At 39.3% G+C, this 27,362-nt stretch overlaps 3 protein-coding genes across 5 annotated transcripts in view; 2 read left to right on the plus strand and 1 right to left on the minus strand.

Annotated features, from left to right (window-relative positions):
• The window catches only part of ext1c (exostoses (multiple) 1c), an 85,480-nt gene extending 79,380 nt beyond the window's left edge, over positions 1-6,100 (plus strand). For all 3 annotated transcript variants that reach the window (XM_084919897.1, XM_084919899.1, XM_084919898.1), the window contains exons 8-12: positions 1,601-1,696; positions 2,097-2,183; positions 2,302-2,462; positions 5,095-5,266; positions 5,370-6,100. In XM_084919897.1, coding sequence (XP_084776023.1) covers positions 1,601-1,696; positions 2,097-2,183; positions 2,302-2,462; positions 5,095-5,266; positions 5,370-5,555 — 702 coding nt within the window. In that variant the 3' untranslated portion in view covers positions 5,556-6,100. The remainder of the gene's footprint in view (positions 1-1,600; positions 1,697-2,096; positions 2,184-2,301; positions 2,463-5,094; positions 5,267-5,369) is intronic.
• A 1,789-nt stretch (positions 6,101-7,889) lies between these two features.
• LOC146363234 (mediator of RNA polymerase II transcription subunit 30) lies at positions 7,890-12,816 on the minus strand. Its single transcript, XM_084919906.1, has 4 exons — positions 12,580-12,816; positions 10,197-10,355; positions 9,899-9,988; positions 7,890-8,853 (listed from the first exon to the last, which is right to left on the minus strand). Exons 1-4 carry the CDS (start codon positions 12,814-12,816, stop codon positions 8,758-8,760), a joined length of 582 nt encoding a protein of 193 aa, XP_084776032.1. The 3' UTR covers positions 7,890-8,757.
• Positions 12,817-13,234: 418 nt separating this feature from the next.
• On the plus strand, positions 13,235-20,835 carry LOC146363235 (uncharacterized). Its single transcript, XM_084919907.1, has 3 exons — positions 13,235-13,325; positions 18,991-19,147; positions 20,166-20,835. The coding sequence occupies exons 2-3, from the start codon at positions 19,085-19,087 to the stop codon at positions 20,568-20,570; spliced, it is 468 nt and encodes a 155-aa protein (XP_084776033.1). The 5' UTR covers positions 13,235-13,325; positions 18,991-19,084; the 3' UTR covers positions 20,571-20,835.
• The last annotated feature ends 6,527 nt before the right edge of the window (positions 20,836-27,362 follow it).

Genomic DNA, 27,362 nt, shown 5'->3' on the forward strand with positions numbered 1-27,362 from the left:
ATAATTGTGAATGTTTCTATTAAGCTACACTCAGTAACCCCTGAAGGCAAAGCAAACACATTTTAAGAAATGTTGAGAACGTACTACAGTGCCTTTCAGGTATTTATTTTCTTAACTGTTTATCACGGGGCCTATCATACCTTTATTGCAAATCTCTCATTTGAAAAGATGTCTATCCCTGCTGCAGTGCTCTCCACTGTTCTTCAAATTCCTCTTTAATGACTTCTGTCGTAAAGTGAATGGATTGTGCATAATTTAGTTTGTGCATATATAAGATTCAGTGATGTCAGGGCAAAATTATAGTGAAGTATAGATCTCACCAGGTTATAAAATTGAGCAGCTGGGGAAAAAAAGATGAGTCTCCACACTTCATAGAGTTGTGCATCTGGACATACTGTGCAACCAAGCAAGAAATGCCATGGTCGCAAAAGTGACCTGCAACCCAACAGTCACTCTAACAAGTCAGTAGATGTTCTCTGCAGGAATTAGATGATCTGCCAAAAAAAGGGCAGCCATCCCCAGGAGCACATCATCAATCAGGTCTTTAAGCTAAAAGTTCCAAGAGAAGCTGCTCTGAGTAAAACAGAGATGTCCTTGAAGAAAACCAGCTGAAGAGCACACGCAACTTGAGACCAAAGGGGTGAACTACAAAGTAAGATTAGTGGTTTAGCAAGCTACGTCAAGCTAAGTCGGCGTTTTATATTTCTCAAAGAAGTTTCTCTTTTTACTTGGATAAATCACTGATGCTGAACACAATGCAGTCATGAGCAGGTTATGTTCAAAGCACCATATTTTAAGTGTAATGCAGATTCTCTGCTGCGGGAATACTTTTTATTTTGACATACACATTGTTAAACCATATCTTACCTTAAAATCAAGCATTGAGAGCGCACTCAGCGATTAAAATAATTAACTTGAATTAAAATGCTTATTTTTTTAGCTCTGTGTGTGCGCTAACGTACCAGAATAACAGTTTTTTGCAGCCTTAATCTCTTGCTGTTTTTGCAACAGTATTGCATTTTACTGTTACAATTTTTATGTAGATATTTAGTCGTGTACGTGGCACTAATAGGGATCATTTTGTGTTGAAGAAGAGTTATATGACCTTTTTATATGAACGTTGCACAGAGCCTGAACTAGAAAGCCCGACTTAATAAGAGAAAGTTTTTTAACTACTGTTGTGATACTGGTTATCTCCAAATGAGTTTTAGGTTTTGTCAAATCAGCCGGGAAAGCCTGGCTGTGTTGACTTTCATTTGTATTAAACCCCTCAGGAATCCTGCTCAGCATTACAATAAACCAAAGCATACATACTTGGTTTTAGAACAAGTTTCTAGTAGTTCTTGAGTTAAAGGCCAAACTTAAACCCCATAGAGCACCAAAAATTAAACTTCACCAATATGAAGTGAATAAGAGTGCAAAAATTAAAGTGGTCTGGATACTTGATACTGTAGACTATGAAAATTTATCTTTGAGCAAACTATCATATTATAGTGAGGGATCATACCTCTGAAATCCCTGACTGATTGATGACAGCTACTTTTCTAATCAATCTAATATGTCGACATTTTATATGAGCTCCACTTCTCTTCTGTTTTAGATCATTATTCTGTGGAACAGCGAGAAACCGCCACCCAGTCGGAGCAAATGGCCTCCTATGCCTGTCCCCCTCACTGTGACAGATGGCAGGAGGAAGGTGAGGGCCAGTGCCACTCACAACTCAAGCTGTAGCCTGCTGTGACGTCTGAGTGACAGAATGACAAACTGTCGCTTGCTCAGTCTGTTTATGCGTCTCTCACTTGCTGTCTATATCTGCTAATCTATTTTTCGCCTTGATGTCTCTTTTTTTGGTCTTTCTTACCATCCGTGTTTATCTGACGTGTCCACCGATCCGTGCAGCATTTACTTTCTCAACCCTTCTTCCATGTGTGTCTTTTCAGACGTTTTTCTTCCTCCCAAGGCAAAACCTATAGTGATTCACCCATCTCAGTCACTCAACATGATTTACTGTATTTCATAATCTCTCAGAGCACAAGCCAGCCATCCCACGGGCTACAGCACCAGAGCTAAAACTAGTGAATTTGTTTTTCTCGCAGACCACCAGTCGGTTTCTACCTCATGTTGCCATAGAGACGGAAGCAGTGCTGAGTCTGGATGAGGATACGGTCCTACTGACAAGTGAGGTGCGTGGACATGTACAACACACAATACATACAGCAGAAGCGCCCACATACTGTACATGAATAAATTAATATTTCTAAACAAAAAAATTAAAAGAGTCTTTCTTTTCTGTACTTGCAGGTGAACTTTGCCTTCTTGGTGTGGCGGAGCTTCCCTGAGCGGATTGTAGGCTATCCTCCCAGAAGCCACTTCTGGGATCCCCTGAAGCGGGCTTGGGGCTACACCTCCAAATGGACCAACGACTACTCTATTGTCCTAACTGGAGCCGCCTTCTACCACAGGTGCATGAACACAGGAGGAAAAAAATAATGAATAATAATTTGTTTCATATTTTTTATAACTGAAAACTTTCTTTGTGGTTACTAGTCTTTTAATTAAAGGTTCAAAGGAAGAAAAAAGACACTTTAGTTGAAACACCCAGCAAAATCTTGGTTTGTCTCACATATCCGGTGGTAGAAAAAATAATTTGAATTTGCTATTACATAACAGCAGGAAAACGTTTTATTGGAGTTGTAAGTTCTACATTAATAGGTCTGATCTTCAGTCGCCTTTATAGACATGTCACTTTCATGTATACAGATGTGAGTAATCTTTCCAATCCATGCTGGGAAAAGTATGTGAAACTTTGTGCCGACAGTTTCTCCTACTTGGAGTCAAGTGCTTCAATTAAGGAGATGAGATTGGCTGTGTGGGTTGGTGTGTCCTCTATAAATAAGGCATATCAATGTTGCAAGGGAGGTTTGCCTACAAAGGTTCCTAACTGAGTTAAATGACTTAGAAACAATTAGGTGGCAGCCATAGTTAGAGCTAATCAAATTACCTAAATGATAAGAGAAGGCGCTTCGGTGCTTCTTTTCCTGTTCCCTTTAGTATTAGCTCCACTGCAGCATCTTTTATAACAACCCATAATGCTGTTCATCGATTCTCTTAGCACTGCAGTTGTCTTTGAAAAGATCACACCAGGATGCAATCCTTAGAGGTCGGAGAAAAACTCAAGGGTAACAGCAAAACAATCATAGAAATCTTTGCAACATAATGAAATCTTTGTTCATATTTCCACTATATGAAAATAGATATTCAATAGAATGGCCTTAATTTAAGGACACGATGCTTTTCGAGAACAAAATAATACAGCAGATCCCAAGTTTACCAAACCTGAAGGTTGTGTGAGTAGATGAGACAAAACTTAAAGCATTTTGACAACAACATATGTTTAAAGGAAGGAAAACAACAAAATCTCATGGGAGCATGGTTTGGGGCTGTTTTGCTCCCTCTGGGATTGAGTGTCGTGCAATTGCTGAATTCAAACAATGAATTTAAGAATGTATCAATATTTTTTTTTGTAAATGAGACTGTCAGGGCAGGAGTCCATGACCTTACAATGCAAGCTCATAGTATAGTCAGCAAAAGAATGGTTGAAAAAGTAGAAGATCATTGTTATGGAATTGCTGAGTTCTCAACTGAGAGGTTATGGCAAGACCTGAAGAGGGCTGTTCAGTCCATACATCCCAGAAATGTTAACAAACTGAGTCAGCTTTGTAGGAGGCAATGGTTAAAAAAGAAGTTCTTACTGTTGTGTAAGCTCCATAAGCAGCTACAGGAAAACAGGAGCTCCTACAAATGGCTAAATTTAAGAGTTTGTTCAATTTCCCAGGGTGTACTGAGACTTTTTAATGTGTTTGATATATTCGTCTATAATAACTGCAACATTTGACAAACTAATACAGAACAGACATTAAATTCTCAAAACAGACTGCTTCAAAGATTAAAAACTGAGAGCAAGGGAGAACTTGAACTCCAGCAGCTCCGAACATAATGGCACAAATATCAACATGATGAGCAATAAGGGACAATCAAACAGAAAGAAAAGGCATCAAGAATAATTATGTATTTGTGTGAGCGGGAGGGGAAAAAAGAAGGCAAGAGTGAATTACTCAGAGATTACTTCAAGCAGTTTGATTAATTCGAAAAGCACGAAGTCGATTATGTGCTATGGGAGAGGGATGGGAGTTCTTATACAATGAGAATGTAATTACACCACAGACAGGGTACTTTAAAAGGTGTTGAAACCTTGTGACATTTTGAGACAATGTGGTCATTATTGTCAGCAGACTTAATAAAAACACGTTTTTGTCGTGCTAATTTGAATCTCTAAAGCCTATAGACACATCAGCGCCAACTTTAATAACCCTTTTTACTGCTTAAACAGAAAAATACCAATGAATAGTGAGCCTATAAAACACGACTCGCTCAGTGGGGGAATGGATAATTTAGTCATCATATTAGTAAACTGATCTGACGGCGCTCCGAGACTCAACGGCAGCAACTTACATAGAGATAAATGTGGCCAATTTTGGTTGTGAAGCACAATTAAACCTTCTTTAAAAAATAGAGTGACAGTTGCTTAGTCTGAAAATATAATGATAAGTAAATTGAAAGCGCTATACACCTAAAACTGATATTGAAGAACATATGCATTGTATCAGTGGAGTTTAGTCGGCTGCGCACCTTAAAGCTTAAATCTCACTCGGCGGAGAAATCAACTTGTCCTAGATACATATTATCAGCATACATCACACCATCTACTCTGTAGAGGTCACTGAGCCTGCTAACAGATGGTCGCTTGACCTCCAGTTAATCATGTTATGTTACATTTTTATTTTAGGTTAGATGAGGCCCTTGTCTAAAGAAATTTACAGTATGATGAGTGTAGGTATGAGAGGCTAAAACTATCATTAGAGCTACTGAAAGCGAGACAGGTAGAGCACATTGGCGGAAGAAGTGGCAGCATATCTTTGTCAGATGGGTTTTTTTTTTTAAACATATCTCTTTTATATAAAGCACCATTGCCTGCTGGCTTTAAGAATACAATGAATATTGTATGTTTATGTGACACTCTCAACTTCCCCACAGGTACTACCACTACCTGTTCACTCACTACCTGCCTCAGTCTCTGCGGACTCTGGTGGATCGCACCTCCAACTGTGAGGACATCCTTATGAACTTCCTGGTCTCTGCTGTGACTCACCAGCCGCCGATCAAAGTGGCTCAAAGGAAGCAGTACAAGGAGCTCCCCAGTCCACAGGTAGGTACCGAATTGTCTTTAAAGTAATAGTCTCTGGAGTCTCTTGACTTGGTTGTTAGAACAAGATTGGATGCTAAATAGCATGTGCCTGTTCTACTCCCAGGGTACGAAGAGCGTCCCTTGGGCCAACCCTGAACACTTCAACCAGAGGCAAGAGTGCGTCAACACCTTTGCCAACTGGTTTGGCTACATGCCCCTGGTGCATTCTCAGTTTCGCCTGGACCCCGTTCTCTTCAAAGATCAAGTGTCCGTCCTACGCAAGAAGTACAAAGACCTGGAGAGGGCCTAACATTTCTGGACAAAAAGACTAGAGAGCGTTGAAGTTATGTTTTGAGCCATTTTGGACAGACAACTATGGCTACTAAGTAACAGAAAGTTCAAGACATGTCTTTCAAGCATGGGAAGTGGACAAAAAGGCACCGAGGTCCATTGGTGACATGGACAATCATCAAGAAAGACCCAAGGAGATCTGAACTATATAAAGATCTTAAGAGAAAGGAGTCTATAAAAAGTACTTCAAATGCTTCTCCAACCTCCATGAGTCTTGAGAAATTTGGGGCCTTAAAATAGTCCTTGCGATTGGCCCTTTCGCTGAGAAAGGACGATTAAAATAATCAAAAAAGGAACATTTGTGAACACTTCAAATGTCAGTGCTACTGCAGTGGCAACAAGGAGAGAATGACTATCTCATGCCAGGAGCACCCAAGGGACTGGTATCGGTACCATGCACTCCAGCTGGCAACATCTGTCTCCATGTTACTGTTGCCAAGGAAACAGATCATTTCACATTAAAATGCTAACTGTAAGACCAATAAAGTGATTTATAAATGCAAACTCTGGACTCGTGCTGCAGAATGTTCACATATTTTGTCCCATAATTGCCAAACACATAGTGTGTGGCCACGTTTCCAGCAGAGGCAAAGTTCATCTTGCAATTTAAGGTACAAGCAACAAAGATAAGCAATCAGGGAGGCTGCTGTGGCATGTCTGTCTTTCATCCAGTTATGCTACAAACGTATAAAAAGAATCATGTAGTTCTGGTTACACTGCTGAAGATCACACTGTCAAGCAGTTTCTTGAAAAACACACAAAAAATAGAAATCAACTAATCATTATGAATACTACCTTTAAATGAATAAGCGAAATCTGTAGGAAAACAGCCAAAATCTTTGTTCCAGTGGATTTATCATTTGTAGTCCAAGTTGGCGTTTGTTTTGAAGATATGCAGATAAATGTTTGTCATGCAGAGCAAAAGACAGACTCTAATTGCTGGATGGTGATGCCAAACCTAGTAAAACTCAGTGAACTTAGGCAAGTAAATGTGTTTGAGGCAACCTGAAAATCAGAGTGGGGAAGAAAGGTGAGTTAACTCTGAACGTGGGATGGTTGTTGGTGCCAGACGGGTTGGTCTGAGAACTCCAGAAACTGAAGGTTTACTGGGATTTTCCCATACAACCATCTTTAGAAGAACGGAGAGCGGCAGGTCAGTGTGTGAAAATACCCTGTTGATGTCAGAGGTCAGAGGAGAATGTACAGACTGCTTTGAGCTGCTAGAAAGCCAACTCAGCCGCTCTCTACAACCAAGATATCGAGAAGAGCTTCTCTGAATGCACAACACATCAAACCTTGAATCAGATTGGCTACAGCAGCCGAAGACAACACGTGGCGCTACTCTTGTCAACTAAGAACTAAGTTTATGAGGGTCTCGAAAAGCGATATATAAATGCAATCCATTATTATTATTATTATTATAGTTCACATGAGCTTACCAGACTGAAAAAAAGCATGATCCATCCTGCCTTGTATCAACAGTTCAGGCCGATGCTGCTGGTGTTAGTGCAATGTTGTTGGAGATATTTTCTTGGCAAACTCCAACTGAGCATCAATTAAACATGGCAGTCCATCTGGATATTGCTGCTGTCCATGTCCATCCACAAAGCTCAAATAATCTCAAAAAGGCTTCTTTTACATGACAGTGACCTCACTGTACTCAAATAGCCTCTACAGTCACCAGAGCATCTTTGTGATGAGGTGGAACGGGGGATTCAGACCATGAATGGGCCAAAATCTGAGGAATGTTTCCAGCCCATTATTAAATCTATGCCATGAAGAATAAGGGCAGTTTTGAAGGCCAAAGGGGGTCAAGCAAAATTTGCTGTCTGATGGATACACTGAAAATGTGTATTGTGGCAGGTACAATTCCACTACAAAGGAAAAGCAAAATTAAATATAGAAAACCCATTTGGGACAGGATGAGTTTCCTTAAAAAATAAATTACTAAAGAGTATTATACTAAGCACAATCACGGGAATCGAAAGTGTGGTTCGATAGCATCCGACATGACTGGCAGGACTTAGGCTCTTTGTTGTAATGTAGGCAAACTACACAAAGGAGCTGCTGCTGTGTAAAGAAAGATGAATACAGAAGGTCAAGGTCAGAGTGTGCATCATTACAAGTAGGTGGATGTACTTTGATGTACTTATATATCATCTCAATTGTGAGGGAGATCATGCATTCCTACATCCACCCTCAGGGTTGAGACTGACACTATGGAGCTAATACTTCAGTCTGAGTGGGCCCGTCCTGGATTTAGAAGCAGGACTTTAAAATATATATTCAGACATTTTGTTTCAAAAAAAGAAGTTTATTAAAAAACAAATACCCAGTACACCAACCATTTGTAGTACAGTTTACAAAAATAAATTCACAGGTAAGCAAGTCTCAACACCCTCAGGGCAAACAGGTGTGATGTGTAGCACTCAGGAAGCTAATCTCATTAAGCACATGCACACACTTATGTACAAAGCACCTGAGATACATAGCTGCCAAAGGGCCAATTGGAATTCTGAACCCACAGTGTTTTACAACTGACAGAGCACAAATATGGGCAATTGTTCCTATTGTAAACAAACATATCAGATCAGCTTCTGTGCTTTGTGGAAGAATTACCTGCAATGAATTCAAGTCTGTCTGGTGTCAAGTCAGCACCTGGAGTCAGAACACCATGAATAGGCAGTTTAGGCTTCTTTCTCTTCTGTGCTTTTTGTTACCTGAGGCGATCCAGGTTCCAACTTATTATTTCATCAGTTTGAACAAAAGTCTATAACTTATTTAAGTAGTTACAAAACAGTTGCAGAGCACTTTCCAAATGAAAATTGGGTTATCAGCTGCCTCATACAAAAGAAGAGGATGACTGTTAGAATGTGTGTCAGCTTATCCTGTTTTTGGCTTTGACTCGATACCTTATTCCTGCCTTGTTTATGATTTCCCCCTTATCGGCTCCAATACAACAGACAACACGGGCTCTTAGATGAAAAGGTGCAAGTAAATTATGAGTTTCAGTGATGAAGTGCCAGCTCAGAGTAGGCGGAAGGTCCCATAAATCCTACAGAAGTTCCCTTATTTCACCTGGTCTTTGCCGTCTTAAAGTTCGTTCACCCGCAGAGGAGTGCAGAGCTAAGAAACAAGTGCGCAAGTCTCATTCAGAGCCATCATTTCCTAAGTGTCAGCATAGCATTGACGTCCCACAGAAGGTTCCTCATCTGGTCCATCAGAACCTTCATCTCCTGGTTCTTCTGACGCACTTTCTGTATAACAACAAGACATTTGGCCATTAGTTAACCTCTGCAGAACACGTGGACTTTAATCATTGCCTGTTACATCCTTATACATATAAGCAATCCGGGAAGGAAATAGCTAATCACATATTAACAAGTGATGCTCACACTGCCTCACACCTGGAGGAAAAATACTTTTCTACTGGTGCTGATGCTAAAGCCAACAGTCCTCTCAGCCTCAGGCAGAATTTTCCAGTGTTTTGCCACTGGCTCCCTGAAGGTATTTTTGCAACCCAACTGAAATATTAGCTCTAACAAAAAACAACACCCTAATTCAGAATGAGTAAATAATGCAGAGTTTTTTCAGTTAAAATCCAGACGCTACGTTAGCCTGTGTCAGCACTGCCACCTAGAGGAATTTGAAAGGGACTTTATTCTGCTCATTTCAGCATAGCTGAGTAACACTGTCCCCAATTATTAAAATATATAATAAACTGTGGAACACCAAACAATATATGAGAAATTAATTTATTCATATGTTGAATCCATTTCAAGAAAAGCTGCAGCAATAAGTCAATTAATGAACTAGCTTACTGGCATAACGTTTGTTGCCAACCCTTTTTCTTTCTTAGTAGCTAATGATGTTTAGGATTTCCTGTTTTGTGTCATAAAGTGACGGTAATAGATTTCCTGGCTGTTGGTCAGAGAAAACAAGGCACTAAAAGATGTCCTTTTTAGCAGTGGGAAGTTATCAATTTCAAGACCAATTATTATTAATTATTACAGAATTATTTGCAAATCTCACAAACCCATAACAATTCACAATAGTGCAGAAAAAAACGTATCAAATGTTTAAACTGGGATAATGCACCATTTAAAAACAAAAGGTAACACTGACTTTGCTGGCACCAACACGTACATTTTCAACAAGTCTCTAAATCCTGGACTTGAAATTCTGTGTGTACTGCTTTTTTATTTATTTTATTTTAACTTAACCCCCCCCCCCCCCCCCCCAAAAAAGGCCCCGTCACTGCTGATGGTTTCCCGAGGCGACAAGAACATTACAGAAACCCACCTCTAGGACCTCGTTTCTTTCCTGGATGACAGCAGGACTGCAGGGCTCCACTCTGACAGAAACCAGCTCCTCTCCAGCGTACGGCACAAGCTGAAGACACAGCCGAGGTAAATCAGGATTAAAATTGCATTTTTTTCATTATCAAATCAGACATAAAGAAAGAACATAGTTCTACAGTAGTTATATAGTAGTAATTGAAAAAAAACGTTTTTTTGGGAAGGGGGGGGTGGGTTTGTTATTGCACTATTCAGACACAAAAAGTAGATAGTCCCTATTTTCAGCAAAGGTCTTCTCTAACCTCAGCTGGTCCCTCCTTCAGGTCAGAGGTCATTTCCACACAGCGTTCATACAGCAGTCGGAGTTTTTTGAAGAGCAGAGTGAGCTGCCGAAGGTGTTCCTGGAGCTTCCCAAAGCGGTCCTGATACGTTGCCTGGCTCTGAGTCACCCCATTAGGAAGCTGAATCAAAAACACACAATAGATAACATGAATTCATTTGGAATAATTACACTTCTATTTCTAAATACAGCAGTGTAATACTGGTTTCCTGTTTTCTGCAAATAAAAATGCTGACAGTGTCAGGCAATGTAAATGACTGCATGTACATTGGACATGTAGACAATCATTTTTCAAAACCAAGTAATAGCAATGGCAACACAAAACCATAGTGTTCCTCTTCTCTGAGCTGCAAAGGTTTAAAAAAAAAAAAAAAAAAAAAAAAAAAAGGGGGTCGCCTTAATAGGCAAGAACAAGCTTTAGAAGTCAGCACTACACTGAAAAACACAGAGGCGCATTTGGTAACACGGATCAAATGGAGATGGAAGGATGGGTACGAGGGATGCTGACAGGCAAGCCGAGCAGATATGCCAGAAAAGAAGACGGGCCAAATTGAGACTGATAGGGAACAGTGGAACCACTTTAGCCACATAAATACCACCCACTCAGTTAACAGCCACACATACACCAGAGCTGGTGGTGCAATTTGCTGCACTTAAGCTAAAGAAATAATGCTAACATAACAATAACTGCAATTTTTGGTAGCAGTAAAGTATGAGTAACCGTCCGTGCTGCCCATCTAAAAATGCAGACTGGTGACTCAGCAGGTAATTATTGAACTAATCAGTCAATAAACCTGCAGTCATTTGAATTTTCTGTTAAAATGCCAAATGTACAAAGGTTCCAAGGAAGGGCTCACCAGTACTGTAAGCACCCAAATGTGAGAGGCGCTGTTGTCTGAGAAGGGTGGATTTTAATTGGCTGATGCCCAGGCGGACTACACGGACGAGGGCACGGACAGCTCTGGAGATTATGGCCAAAAGCTTGATCTTATAATAGTTTTACATAGTGTACATTAAGTCCACCAGGAGGAGGTCAAATTGGTGCCCTGATAGTGTCAGTGAGGTCACCAAATTGGCATTCACAGAGCCTTGTGTTCACACTCCAATGACCCACTTTTTATTTTAACTGTTGCCAAATAGCTAGTTAGTTGGAGCAGTTGTTGTTTTTCTTTCTTTTTTCTTTTTAAATCTAAGACATTGTTTTTTTCTCTTCTACTAGACAATAAATAAACTTAAATAAACCTAATCCTTAATTTAAAAAACAAAACGAATGTTATTTATAAATGGTATGAGGAACCTGAAGCTGCGCTTGATTGAGTTTTCAAAAGTCGTTCAGATTAAATAAATATTAAAAACTATAGTTACAGTTGTAGTTTTGGACTTTAAGTCAATATGAGAACTTAACAGGCAGGAGTGCAGAGGTGAGAGCTGGGACAAAAAGGAGACAGCTGGCTGGTATGACAGAGGGAATGAGACCAGGTGGGAAGAAAGCCATGCCTGAGAAATTATAGATATACTCAAATGTGGAAGTGAAGAGTGTGTCATACAGGATTGAAGCTGGAAATCAAATAGGTGATGTTGAATTTGTTCACTACACGTTGGATGTCAGTTAGAAGAAAAAAACTAGTGTAATTTGGATAAGACCGTAAGCACAGTCAGAGTGTAAGAGACTGGCGATAGGAGCAGGCAATAGACATATGGGTGATGGAAATAGATTTGATAAGGACGTATCATATTTCAAGAAGACGGAAGAACACAGGGTGACATATAAGAAATGAGGAAGATGCATACAGGCGGACTACATTTAACCAGAAGGTGTAACCTGAAAGAGACGCGAGACTGCAAGGTTAAGATTAAGAGTTTCATTAGGAATGTAATCAGACGGATGGCTCAGATTGAGTGCTAGAGAGGGAAGACTAAGATGGCTGGAACATGTGCAGATAGGAATAATGGATATACTCGACAAAGATTGCTGAAAATGGAGCTGCTAGGCAAGAGGAAATGAGGAAAAAACGGAGAAGATTCGTGAATGTAGTGAAGGGGACATGAAGATGGTTAGTGTGACAGAAGAGGATGTCAGAGACAGAGATGGAGGCTGTAGTGACCCCTCACAAGAGCAGCTGAACTGAGAAGATGAATGAGAAACTAACAGTAAGAAAAATTACTCTGCTAATGATACACCCATACACAAAGCTGAATATGTGAGTGGGCAATAATATAGGTAAGTGTGTTATACTCATATTGCATATAGATATGCGACAATATCGTTATTTTGATATCAAGTCCCAGACACTAACAACAAGAAAACAGTTCCTGCTGCCAAGCATGAGCCTCGTGTCCCTTACCTGTGTGGCTCGTGTAATCTGGAAGATCTCCATAGTGCGTGTGACAATATCTTGTACAGTCTCCTGTCCGATCCTGCAGAGAAACACCGGGGAGATCTCCCTAAGGGCTCCCTGAGGAGGCATGGGCTGCTGACCTGCACCTGGGGCAGCACCGGGGGGCAGATGAGGAGGCTGCTGCTGCTGCTGCTGTGAGGGCATCCCTGCCATCCCTGGCTTCTGAGGTAAAGAAGCTGCCATATCCACACAAATCTGCGGGGTACGATGGTACAAGACAAAGGTGATGTTCTATTAGCGTAAATATACGTTTTCTCAACACAGCAAGGATATATGCTCAAATTTAAGCTTATTAGAGAAACTACAGACGTTTCGAGATCATATTTAAGAAAGCAGGAAACTCCTTAAAAATGTACTCTCAATGGAGACGAGGGAGGGAAACTTAACTTACTGGCTAAACATGCTAGCTCAAGCAAATTAAGCTAACTAGTTAGCCACGGGCTGTGCAAAAAGCTACTTACCCAAGTTCAAACCGTCTTTTGGCTGAATGCTGTACAGATATCTCCCAGATGATGCAGCCTTTGCGAAAAAGGGCCTAGTTATTTATTATTTTAAATAAAGCATGATCACTGGCACCCTTCCATTGATTTCTTTCAGAAACCGCAGCACGTTAATGCGTCACTTCCGGGCAAAAAAATGGGATGAATTTTCCCACCGCTAGATGGCGACAGTAGACGCGGATATACCTGAAGGTACTGTAAACGTCAGCTGTAAAAGAACAAAACAATTTTAGCTATATGCTATATATACTATAGTGTAAAAATATACATTTGTTTTTCATTCGCACTATTAAATATAAAACTGTAAAAACAATAGAGCGAAAAACACATTAAAAGTCATCACTTTTCATCAAATGCCACTAATTTCATCATAGAAAATGTTAGTGTTGGATTGACATTACTTAAGCATGATATTAAAATTAATTCAATTTAATTCTAAAGCACACATTACACGCATATTTTGCATGTAAAATGTAACAAGACCTTACACTGGATGTATGTAAAAGGGAAAATTTAAGTATGCAGTAAATACAATTGCTCATTCAAAAACAGCAATAATGTAATTTCAATATTATATGATAGCCATCTAGTTATGTATTAGAAAGACAGCTATAAAATGATCATCTATTTATGATAGGGTATATGCAAAGCCTTATTGAACGTGTGTGGTCATATTGATTTAAATGTCCTAAGTATATTACTGTTTTATAGCTGCAAAGAGTCAGTGTGTTTGAGTAAAGAAGTTTAAACTTCATCCTACTTCTTTTCAAGCATGTAAATTATGTGGTATATACAGATAGTCAATAATTTTTTACCTATTAGTTTTTTTTCTTCTGTTGGCAATGTTTGTTTGTTTTTTAAAGTATATTTACAGTAAAAAAAAAACAATCAATCAATGTCTTAATCAAAATAGTCTTTTTTTAATATAATGGAAACTGAAGTCAGTAAATCAAATTGGTGGTTTACAAATTTTCACTCACACTTAAGGTGTGTCAGTGATGGTTTCAAGTATTTATTTATTTTTGAATAGTTATATCTACAAGGATTTTATAACTTAAGGAAATAGATAAGTCTTGGTGGCCGGGGATCGGTCTTCCACGGCACCCGCTCTGGCCGCCGCCCGGCACACAATGCGCCCAACCCCTACAGCGCCTCTTGTAGGTCTGGTCCTTCACCCAGGACCCAGCTCTCAATTTACCGGTCAATCTGCATCCATACCCTCACCTATGGTCATGAGCTGTGGGTAGTTCCTCCGAAGGGTGGCTGGCCTCTCCCCTAGAGATAGGGTGAGAAGTTCCTTCACATCGAAAGGAGTCAGTTGAGGTGTTCCGGGCATCTGATAAGGATGCCTCCTGGGCTCCAACGGGGTGAGGTATTCCAGGCATCTCCCACTGGGAGGAGGCCCCGGGGCAGACCCAAAACATGCTGGAGAGATTATATCTCTCGGCTGTCCTGGGAACGCCTTGGTGTTCCCCCGGACAAGCTGGAGGAGGTGGCTAGGAAGATGGAGGTTTGGGCTTCTCTGCTTATGCTGATGGATGGATGGATGGAAGTCAGACTTTTAAGCAGTAGACCTATTTTGTTTGACTCAAGGTGAAATGAATTACACTTGTTTGCTTTGCTGTCAAGTCAGACCAATAAAACTGAGGAAAGGACTGGATTTGTCAGTCACATGTGGACCTACTTTCTTTATTTGATGAGTCTGGTTGCATGACTTTATCCATGGTTTATATAGGATCAAAGGTCGCAGTCAACCTAGCACAACAACAGCAAATTCAAGGAAGTACAGTTTCCTTCAAGGACTTGGTTTAGACTTTATTCCCTCTGAACAAACATGAGTAAAATGGCCTGATATAGGGAGCAACATTTGAGAGAATTAAACGGAAAAGGAGCTCAGATTAAAAAAAGACGTAGTTTATGTATTTGTATTTTTTACTAAAATTGACTGATAATAGATCCAATTAACAACGCAAATACAGAAAAAACGATTCCTTCTACTTTGCAAATTTATTTTGCCTGTATGTTTCTCTTTGTTTTGACGTCACGTCACCATTTCCATCTGTGTTTAATGTACCGTTTCAACTTGAACTTTATGTTTGTTCTTAAGGAAATGCAATTTGCATGGAGATCTTAAACACGCAAGGTAGAGATAAGGTACACGCAAGGTACTGATAACAATGAATGTTAAATGCATTTTAACGCACAGTGGGCTCAAAAAGCAAGACCACTTGTTTAAATACTTCTTTTTTAGCATCAGTTTTGGAATTTATTACATGCATTGTTCAAAGTGATGGCTTCAGCTGAGTCATTTAAATAAAAGACTGAATCTTTGAATAATATAGACATATTATTATACACACGTTTAGTCTGTGGCTCTTTTGCTTTAAGAATATCAGATATAGTTGAGTTGGGAAGTCTGTGCACAACTTGATAACTCATTTAATTCAGTTTAGTGTTATTTATATAGCGCCAAAACACAACAACAGTTGCCTCAAGGCGCTTAACCCATGTTATCACGGCTTAATCAGACAATCTTTGTAAAAGATCTTTGTAAGGCCAAGTAGTCCTTGACAATCAGCACCCTTGGACATTCTTGGTCTTAAAGTAGTTCTTCATCTTGGCACCGTTTAATCGTGCTCCTCAAAGATGGGTGGTGCTTGTTTATGAGGAATTACGTGTCATATTTTCCAGTCAAGAGCACAATTCAAGCTTGTAAAAATAACCTTTTTCCCCAATAACCTCAGAGTTTTAACACTTCTGCAATCACTAAAGCAATCAAAGTTTTGATTGGCAGAGCCTTATGAACAAAGATTATTTGCCTCTGAGTCACTCATGTCTGCCTGAGTATCATTTTAACCCCTTGAACAATTGAAAGGATAGGAAATGAAATTTCCTATAATTTACACAATCCAGTTTACGCGAAGTAGTTTTTTAAAGCTACATTAGCTGTTTAGGTCTATAGTGTTTTCAGTCATTCGGATTAAGACATTTTACATGTTCATATTCACAACAGATTATATTTTGGACCATGTTTCTTAAAATGTGGAAATAGAACATTAACTTTTATCTGTGTATCTTCAGTCATACAGCTCATGGAAAAATTGCTCCCTTTTTTTCTCAATATCTTAAGATCCTAATTTTAGTAGCAGTGCCCTCTGAAAGCAAATACTAGCATGCTAACATGCTAAAAGAAACATTAGCATGTAAATACTGCACAGTTGATATGAACGTTGTGATTTTAACATTTAACTAACTCTATATATCTCTCTGCAGCCTTCATTGTTCAGTGTTGTTTAGTTTGTAGACAGTATGAAATTTAGTAAGCAGAATTTATTTACAGATTTGTCTTTTATTGCTCAAACATCTGATCCTGTGGGAAAAAAGGTTTCAAATGACAATGTAGTTCTCTGAAAAGCGAATTACACCCCATGAGCCAATAGCTTCTAGAACCACCTTTAGCAGGAGTGAAATAATTGTTTTCTGTATGACCTTATTAGTTTCTCACATTGTTGTGAAGGAATTTTGACCTATTTTTCTCTACCGTATTGCCTCAGTCGATTGGTATTTGCAGACATTCATATATACACCGCTCTCTTAAGGTCCTGTAACAGCAATTCAGTTGGGTTGAGCTCTGCACTTTGACTGGTCCATTGCAAACCTCCGATGCTACGTTGTATCTGTAGCCACTGTGCCGATGAACTATTCTATAAGAAGTATTTGGTGCTAAAATTCATAAGGAAAATGTGTACTACATTAATAAAATCCCACTCTATTCTACATGGAAACATGTAAGAGTGTCACTTGCGATGGTTGTGCTATATTGTGTCCTGGGACATTTGGTTATCGGAATTTTCCTGTACCAGGAAATATGCAGTGCTGTGATAAACCAGCTGATAACGTGCTACAAAAGGCTACTTGTGATCTCATACCTACCACAATTATTTGTTACCGGAACAAGTTTGCTTCCTCTCTATTGTTGTAATAATACGGTGGTAGGAGAGAAATGAAGTTATGTGTGTTGTTATTTAAAATGTTTTGTAGTTTTAGGTTTGTATTTGACTTCCCCCACATTACAGGATACATATGCTTTCGTTAATCAACTATAAAACACCCAGTATGCACCTGTTACATACTCACATATTAAATATTTGCGCAATGGGTTGCAGTTGTGGACTATCAGTCTTAAAATTTAAAGGGACAATACACCTCAAATGCAAATGACAGATTTTTCCACTTGGACTATAGTGCCATCTGTTTGGCTTGTTTTGGTGTGTATAGCCATGTGTCGAGACATTAAAATAGAAATAGAATTAAAATAGACTTGAAATCCTCAGCACCAGTGTCTGTTTTTCCAGAAATTATGACCTGGCTATTTAAAAAAAACAACAACATATTTCTGCAGGTAGAGTCACGTATCTACCTGTGAGAAGAACCTGATACATGTTAATATGTGACAGGATGCAAACGATTATGGCACCCTTTCCTCTCAGCATTCAACCTTGTGCATCTAATTCTTGTTTTTTTTTTTAAGTAATTAAAACTGTATTCTGTTGCAATGATTCCACCCTTGAAAAATAACTATTCAAAGAAATAATTAAAATCACCATGTCATATATGCCAGTGAAGAAAGTATGTAAACTTTAGACCATAGCTGAATTTTGTTTTTGCAATGGAAAATGAGTCCAAAAACAAGTACAACAGAAAAGCAACAGTACTTCTCTTTCTTTCACAATTGTTCGGTCACATTAGATTTTTTTGGAAGTTGATAGGGTTCCTCAAATATTTGTAAAACCTTATATCAGAAATTAAATATCACAGGTTCACATTCCTTTCTGTTTGCATCAGTTATTCCAAGAGTTCAACAAGACAATGTGAAATCAAATGTGAGTAATTTACCATTTTAAAAAAAATCAATACAAAATGTGAAGGTTTGTAAAGTAGAATTCTTGTGTTATCAAAATAACTACAGAGGGCTGGTTAGCTTTCCACTTTCATTTTCCCTTGAATGACCTTGTTGCGTCACAGTTTTTCTCTGTTGACTTACCCTCGGGTTTATTCCTGCCTTATCTGACCTTGCCTGAAAGTTAAATATAAAGAGGAGACAGATTTCATAAAAATGTAAGACCAAGGTTGTAAATCTAGAAATTTAATATGAATAAAAAGAGATGAGAACCGAGAACTGTGTTGTTAGTTAGAATACTTCCAAACATGCAAGGTCAAATTCAATAAAACCAGCTGTTATTTTAAGAAGTGGCAAATAGCAGTCTCTAGCAAGTCTCAAGATGTCCTTTTCCTTCTAACTTCACACAAGTCCTCATGTGATCCATCCTTAGTAATATAAAACAAATACAACTGCTACATAAAAAACAGACCTTTTTGTACCATAACTACTCTAAGCCCAACAAATTTTGTGATACAGGTTTATTCTTTCATGAAAAAAAATATTTTACACAGTGAGTATAGCCAAAACTGTACCCAAAACACCCAACCTATTAGCATAACCTTTCACAAAATACATGGACACATGGTAACATAATATCTCCTGTAATATGACACTACTGAGAAAGTGGGGGTCAGAACAATGTGTTTCCGCATCCTCCAGCATAATTTCAGCAGGTTCAGAGTTGTATCAGGAAGCAGTCACCGTGTTATAAAAAAAACCCAAAAACAAATATTAACCTTAGCTTTAGGAGAAGCATATGATCTACTTTTAACAAAGTGCAGTGGAAGCAGTTTTCCCTCACACTGTTACTCTTTTTTACACATGAAACACATTTCATTTCCTGTCATATAGGGCATTATGAAAGTGCACCAGAGTATATAACAGGGCACGTTTTTTTTTTTCTTCTGTTATCAGCATCAGTACTACTGGGAGTTGTCAGGTATAAAAGGTGAGCCAGAAAGGTGTGAGCAGCCATAAAGTACAAAGAGAATTTACCAAGAAGACCAAGATGAAGATAACCAGGACAGTTCTCCTATGTGTCTGTTTGACCTTTGTGTTTTTGGGCATAGAGGTAAGAGGCATTTTCACTTAATTTACCAAAGTTGCATTTATTTAAAAAAGAAAAAAGAAGCCAGTTCAGGTCACCATGCTTTTACTAATGGCAAGCAACACAATCATTTGTTTTTCTAGCTTAAGTGTAGTTGGATTCAAATCAGAGGTAAATTCAATCAAAAGTCAATGCAAATGCAGGGAAAGAGAAGAAAACAAAAGCATACAAAACCAAAACCTTTTGACTGTATTTCATTTTGTACATGGTTGAGGATGTAGAATTGAATCACCTCATCATTCTCAGCACATGGGCACTGTAAGTGTAAACAGTGACATTTTCTTAGATTGTGATTTAAAATTATCATTGAAATTAGTGTGAATCAGTGCATCAGTGAACAAGAACTATATTTACAGCTCCTTCATTTCTAGGATTCTGTGAAACTGAATATATCCATACTTTACTTACTTTATTTTGTTCTCAATAATACGTTCTTCTTCTGTGTCAGCATTCAAATTTAAGTAAACTAAGTATGACTTATCAGATGTTACATAAAGCATAGGTCTGAACTACAAGTGGGCAGAACAAAGAAACAGGACTCAGGTTTAGGCCATCAGAGTACATGACAATCAGGCCCTGCAGCCCTGCCTATCACAGCGGTATGCAAAGTGCAGTTAATGCTTTCATGCTTCGCGTACTGTTGAAGCAATGTGTACCGAACTTTCGCATGCTTGTGCCTACAGAGGATTTTCCACTGAAACAGAGACACATCTGTAAGCTTTATTCATTCCACGAAGTTTGACACAGAGTGGAAATGCAGACAGAAGAACATGGAAATTGAATTTAGAGTAGTGATAAGTATTACAAATAAATGGTAAATGGCCTGTATTTGTATCGCGCTTTACTAGTCCCTAATGACCCCAATTTATTTAAAATAGCTAAAACACTGTTGCTGGATAGATATGAGCATATGGCTCTGCAACAGTCTACATGAATATTTAGATATATCTTTTACACCGTGAACTTTTATTTTCTCTTACAGGGCCAAGGCGCCTCAGATGTCACAACTCCAGCAGTGACCAATAACAGCACTACGAGTAATAGCACTCAGCCTGCACCGACCACACCTCAATGGAACTCCACTGCTTCTTACACGACAAACACCACCCATGCCCAAACTCCTAAAACCACAAGAATACCATCTGACACCACCTCCCACTCTACAGATAATGTCACTTCATCACAGGGGTCCTCAGTGTCCTCTGGGGCTACTCAAAACCCTGGAACCACAGCATCCACCTCACAGAAATCCACGGGGACTACCAGCAATAATATTACCACAATCTCATCTACAACGACAAAAGGAGGATCTGCTCCTTTGTTTGGGTTCTGCAGTCAGCTGCTGGTGTTTGCTGTCACTATTCTGATCTGCTGTGCTTTGGAATGAATGTATGAAAGTATAGAATCTGCATTTAAATCCTTAAATGCTGTGGAAACATATTACATTATTATTACAGCCTCGTATTAATTGGCTGCTTCTTTAAGGCTGTGATGTGCTCTGTTTGCACTGAGTCTTTCTCTGCCTTTACACAAATATCCATAAGTTATGTATGACACTGTGCTTCAAATGTTAATGCTATGTTTAATTCATAAATACTAAAAGGGAATAAAGGAAACCAATGTTTTTTGTCAAATAAAGTAAAATGGTGATATTTTGCGGAGGCTGAAGAGTTAATTGTACTGAACACTTCAGCCAACCTCGGGTTTGTTTTAGCTGAAGGAAACGGCAGTGGTGCACCCACAGCTCCATTTGCATGTTGGTTTAACACTAAAAAAGCTAGGCAACATCACATTTGAATTCATGCCGTTTGTACAGTACCATCTTTAGTGTTTTGTTTCTCTCATGCCAACATGTATTTATGCATCTTATTATACATATATTATTATATTATTTGGGGAAAAATTTAACTACTTCAACTAGAAACTATACAGATCAACATCTAGCAAAAACAAACCAAAATCTAACAAGACCAAGACACAAAATGTTCTGGTGGAGTATTTGCAAATTAAAAATAATAATACCATTTACAGTTATATATATATATATATATATATATATATATATATATATATATATATATATATATGTATACACACACACATATATATGTATACACACACACACACACACACACACACACACATATATATATATATATATACATACAGGGAGTGCAGAATTATTAGGCAAGTTGTATTTTTGAGGAATAATTTTATTATTGAACAACAACCATGTTCTCAATGAACCCAAAAAACTCATTAATATCAAAGCTGAATGTTTTTGGAAGTAGTTTTTAGTTTGTTTTTAGTTTTAGCTATTTTAGGGGGATATCTGTGTGTGCAGGTGACTATTACTGTGCATAATTATTAGGCAACTTAACAAAAAACAAATATATACCCATTTCAATTATTTATTTTTACCAGTGAAACCAATATAACATCTCCACATTCACAAATATACATTTCTGACATTCAAAAACAAAACAAAAACAAATCAGCGACCAATATAGCCACCTTTCTTTGCAAGGACACTCAAAAGCCTGCCATCCATGGATTCTGTCAGTGTTTTGATCTGTTCACCATCAACATTGCGTGCAGCAGCAACCACAGCCTCCCAGACACTGTTCAGAGAGGTGTACTGTTTTCCCTCCTTGTAAATCTCACATTTGATGATGGACCACAGGTTCTCAATGGGGTTCAGATCAGGTGAACAAGGAGGCCATGTCATTAGTTTTTCTTCTTTTATACCCTTTCTTGCCAGCCACGCTGTGGAGTACTTGGACGCGTGTGATGGAGCATTGTCCTGCATGAAAATCATGTTTTTCTTGAAGGATGCAGACTTCTTCCTGTACCACTGCTTGAAGAAGGTGTCTTCCAGAAACTGGCAGTAGGACTGGGAGTTGAGCTTGACTCCATCCTCAACCGGAAAAGGCCCCACAAGCTCATCTTTGATGATACCAGCCCAAACCAGTACTCCACCTCCACCTTGCTGGCGTCTGAGTCGGACTGGAGCTCTCTGCCCTTTACCAATCCAGCCACGGGCCCATCCATCTGGCCCATCAAGACTCACTCTCATTTCATCAGTCCATAAAACCTTAGAAAAATCAGTCTTGAGATATTTCTTGGCCCAGTCTTGACGTTTCAGCTTGTGTGTCTTGTTCAGTGGTGGTCGTCTTTCAGCCTTTCTTACCTTGGCCATGTCTCTGAGTATTGCACACCTTGTGCTTTTGGGCACTCCAGTGATGTTGCTGCTCTGAAATATGGCCAAACTGGTGGCAAGTGGCATCTTGGCAGCTGCACGCTTGACTTTTCTCAGTTCATGGGCAGTTATTTTGCGCCTTGGTTTTTCCACACGCTTCTTGCGACCCTGTTGACTATTTTGAATGAAATGCTTGATTGTTCGATGATCACGCTTCAGAAGCTTTGCAATTTTGAGACTGCTGCATCCCTCTGCAAGATATCTCACTATTTTTGACTTTTCTGAGCCTGTCAAGTCCTTCTTTTGACCCATTTTGCCAAAGGAAAGGACGTTGCCTAATAATTATGCACACCTGATATAGGGTGTTGATGTCATTAGACCACACCCCTTCTCATTACAGAGATGCACATCACCTAATATGCTTAATTGGTAGTAGGCTTTTGAGCCTATAAAGCTTGGGGTAAGACAACATGCATGAAGAGGATGTTGTGGACAAAATACTCATTTGCCTAATAATTCTGCACTCCCTGTATATACATATATATACATATACATATACATATATATATATATATATATATATATATATACACACATACATATACATATATATATATATACATATATATATACATATACACATATATATACATATACACACACACATATATATATATACATATATACATATATATATACATATATACACATATATACATATATATATATACATATATACATATACATATATATATACATATATATTAGGGGTGCAACGATACACAAAATTCACGGTTCGGTTCAGTTCGATACTTTGGTGTCACGGTTCGATATTTTTTCTATACAAAAAAAATGTTCATGCCTTTTTAATTTGTCATTTATTAAAATTATAAATATATATTTTAACTCAAAAGTACAGTTTTTAAATTTAATGTTGCTGAAACAACAAAATAAAAAAAATAAATAAATCTATCTGATTTAGAAATCACTTTGGAAAAGAGAGTTTATTACAGAGAAATGGCTCTTTCCAAAATAAAAGCTATACTATACGCTTCTTCTGGGCTATATTCTCAGCAGCATATTAAACATATCAGGTCCCCATAAGGAGAATCATGTGCTAACGGCTGTCTAAATGACTCGGGTAAAGTTTGTAGCATGCGTGCTTGTTGTTTTTGTCTGCTTCCACTTGTCTTTGCACTAGGATGATGACAGCGTAAATGTGCAATCATATTCGTTGTGTTCCCACTAGTGCTGTCAGCGTTAATCTCGTTAAAATGACATTAACGCCACAACGCGGCAAATCTCCGTTAACGAGTTACCGCGGATCGCCCCGTGCGTGGGGCTGGACGGCGTCAACACCTTAACAAGCTAACTGCGCTAACGCACTAGTTCCCACCAATTGAGCATTGCGTGGCACATCCGACATACTGTTTTACTTTTGTCCATGACGCGCTTACCATCAGGGTCATACGTCACATGAAAACCAAAATAGTTCCAAACGCGGTTCAATTTCAGGTAGCATAGAGGCAGTTGCCATGTTGCAACAAGCTTAGTTTCTGTCTTGCTAGCTTGCGCTGCGCTCAGTGGATCTGCACTCGACAGTGCAGCCTAGGCAGAGTAGTCGAACGCAGATCCACTGAGCGCTCAACATAGACAGCATCGTCAGAAGAAAAGTTGATAAAATAAATAGAACATTTTGTATTGTTCGATACATATGTGTGTACCGAACCGAAAGCACTGGTGAATATTAGGGGTGACAAAGTCTAAAGACCTGAACGTCCACGGAAAAAAACGGGTGGATAATCACAGAATCACTTTAGTGGTGATGAGAAACCCCTTCTGTCAGGAAGTGCTGTGTGGCAGGCAGGAGTTGGACCCAAAATGCAGGCACTCAGACTCGAGGGATGAACTCAAATACTCAGCTTTATTCACTTGCAGGGGAAAAGCATACAAAACTAAACCACACTGGGGAAACTATAAACTACAAGGCACACGAGGAAACACACAGCTAGAGGGACGACGCAACACTGACACAGAGAAACACAGGGCTTAAATACACTGGGGAATAACGAGGGAATGAGACATAGAAGGAGAGCACAGCTGGGGGAAATCAGAACTGAAGAGACAAGGAAGCAAAGTAGGATACACTCACATCAGACACAGACCTTCAAAGTAAAACAGGAAGTATAACATTGAGACATGAACTTGACATGGTAGAGACAAAGCAACTAAGAAACACAGAGACATAACCATAAGGCAAAGAACCAAAAGACTAGAGATGATAAATAATACGCAGAGGGAAATCCTGGAACACAAGAAACTAGACTCGAGGGAGTAACAAAAGACCAACCATGAGAACATAATTCACAATACAGAGTGACAGAAAACACAAGAAACTCAAAACATGCGAAGACACAGACCAAGAAACATGGACTTTACACAGAAAAGAGGGGCACAGAGAAACATGAGGGGCAAGGGATCAAAACTAGAAACCATAGAATAAATCACACGAGTACTCGACAAAATACAAAAATCACAAAGAACTAAAAAAGCTGGGTGAGGACACCCAGGATCCTGACACCTTCACAACAACCAACCAAGTGAACAACACTCTCCAGGAGGTAGGTGTATCGATATCAAAGTCTGCCATAAAGAGAAGACTGCATGAAAATAAACAAAGAGAGTTCACTGCAAGGTGCAAGCTACTCATAAGCCTCAAGAAGATAAAGGCTAGATTTAAAAAAAGAGACATGCTCAAATCCAGCTGAATGCAGTCAAATTGATTTGGTAGATGGACAATGACCCAAAACATACAGCCAAAGCAGCTCAGGAGATTATTAAAGCAAAAAATTGGAATATTCCTGAATGACCAAGTCAGTCACCTGATCTTAACCCAACTGAGCATGCATGCCACTTGTGGAAGACTAAACTTTGAACTGAAAGGCCCACAAACAAACAGCAACTGAAAGCTCCTGCAGTCAAGGCCTAAAAAGGAGGAAACCCAGCATCTGGTGAAGTCCATGAGTTCAAGACTTCAGCCGGTTATTAGCAGCGAAGTATTAGAAATGAACATTTTATTTTCCTGAAATGTGAATATTTAGTGAAATGAAAGGATTGTGTTAAAGATGTTTTAGTTCTTCACATTTTTATGCAGTCTTTTTGTTGAACCCACTGAATTGAAGCTGAAAGTCTGCACTTTACCTCCATCTGAGTCGTTTCATTTAAAATGCATTGTGGTAATGTACAGAACGAAATTAGAAAAAGAAGTTGTCTCTGTCCAAATATTTATGGGCCTAACTGTAAGCCTGACAAATCAGCGTGCTGTTTGAACTTTGAAAGTTTAAAGTAAATGTAGTTGTGGAGCTGTTGATGTACTGTTGGTACTTTAAAAAGGATGAGGTAAAATAACATGTTATTTGAAACTGTTGAGTAAGTTTACGGTTGGATTTCTACAAAAGAATAAAAATAGCATCGAGTCAGCAGCCTGAGACAAAAGAAAGACATTAGAGAGAAGGTATCACATCCATAGGTTAGGTTTCATTTGGCACAGTGTAAAGTTTTGCATTTGTGGTCCATCACTTGGGTGGAGGCTGACAGGTGAACAAGGTGAATGCAATATAAAAAGGCCAGCTTTGGAAGAGAGCACATATTGTACAAAACAAAGACTTGAGTACGGAAAACAAATGACATTTTAACAAGATATTTTAAGCTGTTAGCTTTCAAGAGGAAATTATATTTCAAGCAATATGAAGTACTTTTTCCTGGCGCTGCCTTTCCTGACTCTGCTGGGATTTCCCTTTTCCAAGGTAAGACTTGAAATTAAAAGTAAAAAAGATTAAATGTAACAAAAAATAAACAAGAAACAAACAGCAATCTTTGTTGATCAAACACACTTAAATAAATAAATAAATTAATATTCAGGGAATTCTAACCAGTGAGCCAAGATGATTTTTGATGGAAAAACTATTCTGATTCATATTTTTCACTGTTAATGCATTGCATTGAAATCACTGCCTTAATGGGCAATTATTACATATAAAGTATACAATATCATTTGTAGTGTCAGTTTTATTAATTTATTAATTTATTCAGTGTCATAACTGAACCCCCACCCTCACCCTCACCTTTACTACAGAGCCCTCTCCCCACTCTCCTTCCTCCCTCGCTCCCCCCCCTTCCTGACACTATGATGACACCCCCCTCCTCCAATCCCTCTCTCAACAGCAAGACATCTCCCCCCCCCCCTCCTTCCAATCATCTCCCAGTGTCACAGTGGATCAGGTCAGGAGACAACTGAGGAAGCTTCGCCCCAGAAAGGCAGCAGGTCCAGACAAGGTGTGTCCGAGGATGCTAAAGGCGTGTGCTGCTGAACTTGGGGAGCCGCTACAACGAGTCTTCAATCTCAGTCTGCGACTGGGGAGAGTGCCCGCCCTCTGGAAGACATCCTGCATCGTCCCGGTCCCCAAAAGGAACCGGCCCAATGAGCTGAATGACTTCCGACCGGTGGCACTGACGTCACATCTTATGAAGACTCTAGAGCGGCTCTTCCTCAACCTCCTCCGACCACAGGTACAACATGCCCAGGACCCACTACAGTTCGCCTACAAGGCGGGTGTCGGAGTGGAGGATGCCATCCTGTACCTCCTGCATAGAGCCCACTCACACCTGGATGGGGGAAAAGGCACGGTCAGGATCCTGTTTCTTGACTTTTCCAGTGCCTTTAATACCATCCGGCCCTGTCTGCTTCAGGAAAAACTGAACAGGATGGAGGTGGACCCCTGCCTGGTCGCTTGGATCTCCGACTACCTCACCGACAGGCCACAGTACGTCAGGCTGAAGGACATCACGTCTGACACTGTGGTCAGCAGCACAGGAGCACCACAGGGAACTGTGCTGTCCCCACTTCTCTTCACCCTGTACACCTCTGACTTCTGCTACAACTCTGAATTATGCCACATTCAGAAGTTTGCAGACGACACA

Source organism: Perissodus microlepis, chromosome 22 (assembly GCF_051167445.1).
Source record: "Perissodus microlepis isolate ML-2025 ecotype Zambia chromosome 22, ASM5116744v1, whole genome shotgun sequence".
NCBI lineage: Eukaryota > Metazoa > Chordata > Actinopteri > Cichliformes > Cichlidae > Perissodus > Perissodus microlepis.